Here is a 2,365-nt window from a genome sequence, read left to right as displayed (position 1 = left end):
ATTTGTCACTATACTGTTCCGCTTTTCCGCGCAAATTGTGCTCCATGTAATATAAGGAGAAACAAACTCGCGGAACGAACGCGTCAAAATCCGTTGTCAACGCGGATACAGTATACTCCATCAAATTTCGGAGCTGTTTAATCACATTGAAAAAAAAGCTTTTACACATACTCTTCGATTACTTTATTATTTAATAAAAGTGGCAGTATAATATTATAGATCCAAACATCATGTTGATGGTTATTATGAAGTACAATCTTATGCAAGCCAGGGTACATACATAGGCTGCGTTAAGTACTGGCAGTGTATATCGAAACGCACTCATACATACATTGTACATACACAATACTAGCTGATTCCGCATTTCCATTAAAACGCGCGGGACTCAACACGCGGAAACGCGGAATCTAGTTACTATACTGTTACGCGCTTCCGCGTTTCCGCGTTACCGCGCTCCATGTAATGGCACCCTAAGGGTGCGTTCCGAGTTACGCATGAAGCGCGTAGACTGCATGGAAAGTCGTTCCGATTTAACCAATGCGCGCATTGGAAGCGCTTTGGTAGCGCAGAAGATTCCCTAGATTGTACTAACCGTACTGAATTCTTAGCACTCCTCCTAGCGCATTGACTGCTTCTATTTCGACTTGAGGCAGTTGATGCGTCTGAAGCGTTTATGCGGTCTATGCGCTTCATGTGTAATTCGGAACGAACAATCGTTGTTCGAATAAGTTCGTTAACCTGTTACCTGACCCTTCGCGATGGAACAGCAATTGCAAGAATTTCCGGTTGTAATAGAAGAAACTAACGAAGTAATAACGTTATTATTGAGTACGGAAGATGTGGAGAAAGCAAGGGATGGTAAAGTTAATGTATTATTTTAAATGGATTTATTTAATGTATAGGTTATACGTTAGTTTAACATTGTGTTGTTTTTCATAGACTCAGAATTTTTACGGAACCTTGTTGCAAAGGCACAAGACGTAAATAACAATAATATCGAGCCGGTAACTGAACTGGAATATTCAACAAGTGAAAATGCTGTTGACAAAAACAATAATGCCGGTAAGATGCACACTTTATTTTTGTGTAACCAATGTCTATAATCAAGTCTTTAATTTTGTATAAAAGTATGTTTATGCAAGTTGAAGAATAATATATATAATACTAATATTTCTGATGATCTTTTGTGTTTACTTTTTAATTTAATTTTTAGATAAGTCAAAAACATTCATATGGCCGGACAAAGCGGTACTTTTATTAATTGAACTGTATAGAGAAAAGGAGGAAGAGTTCTCAAGTGGTTTCAAGCGTAGCAACAAAATTTGGGCTGAAATTGCCGCTGAGATGAACAAAGCCAACCCAGCCTACGAAATAACAGCACAGCAATGTTCATCAAAAATGGCTGGCTTGAAGCGGACGTACAAAAATATTGTTGATCTGAATAAGAAGAGCGGCAATAATAGAAATTCATGGGCATTTTTTCGGTATGTTTTATCATCAAACACATTTTATTATTGTATGCGATATTCATAGGTGTGCAACAAGATATATTTGTATATATTTAACATATTATTCCCATCATGCACTAGGTTATGGATTCATTATTGGTGACAAAGCGTCCATTAGGCCTCCTGCAATTGCTACAAGTGACGGTCCATCGGACCCAAATCAGGAAGGATCATCGTTATCAATGATTTCATCCCCTACATCGAAAAGTAAGACTTTTTACTTGTGTACACTTGTAGTGTAAAGTGCTCTTATCACGGCTTACAGCGTTCAAGCTTCAAGCCTTAATATTAATTTAATTCGGTTCTTATTATTTATTATAGTGTAATAGTCGTTTTTGTATTATCTATTACAGGTCCGCCGAAAAAGAGAAAACGAATGGAAAACGTTATGGAAGAGTTCTTGGCCAATATTGCGATAGAAAAAGAAGAAAAAAAAGAAGAAATGAAAAGGCAAGAAAAGATACGCGAAGACAGAAGAATACAACGTGACAAAAGGCATAAGGATCAAATAAGCGTACAGAAGTCATTAGTCTCTATATTAGAACAATTTATTTAAAAAATGTAGTTTGTACTCTTCTTAAAAGAAATGTTTAAAGTTAAGCGTTACTAGTTGGAAAAGCTTTAAAAGATATTTATTTAATATTAATTACTTTATTTTTTCTTTTAATTACGAGTTTTAAGTTGGTTTAAGTGGGTTAATCCTCACAAAGTATTATTTTATATTACGTTATGCTTACGAGCAATAGGTCTCGCCTATCAAGGGATATCTTTAAACGCTTTTTTAAACGATTTTAAGAAAAAATTATTTTTATTTTTTTAAATGTAAAAGTACAAACATTTAAAATGCTAGTTATTTT

General features: G+C 35.1%; 1 protein-coding gene across 1 annotated transcript; it reads left to right on the top strand.

Annotated features, from left to right (window-relative positions):
* The first annotated feature begins 662 nt into the window (after positions 1-662).
* On the top strand, positions 663-1,717 carry LOC143894510 (uncharacterized). The gene is made up of 4 exons (XM_077400828.1): positions 663-858; positions 940-1,062; positions 1,214-1,484; positions 1,590-1,717. The coding sequence occupies exons 1-4, from the start codon at positions 759-761 to the stop codon at positions 1,609-1,611; spliced, it is 516 nt and encodes a 171-aa protein (XP_077256954.1). The 5' UTR covers positions 663-758; the 3' UTR covers positions 1,612-1,717.
* The last annotated feature ends 648 nt before the right edge of the window (positions 1,718-2,365 follow it).

This window comes from Temnothorax americanus, unplaced genomic scaffold (genome assembly GCF_048541705.1).
Source record: "Temnothorax americanus isolate GAGA-0224 unplaced genomic scaffold, ASM4854170v1 Scaffold14, whole genome shotgun sequence".
NCBI classification, from domain to species: Eukaryota; Metazoa; Arthropoda; class Insecta; order Hymenoptera; family Formicidae; genus Temnothorax; species Temnothorax americanus.
Note: the sequence above shows the minus strand (reverse complement) of the source record. Positions and strands in the feature narration are given on the sequence as shown.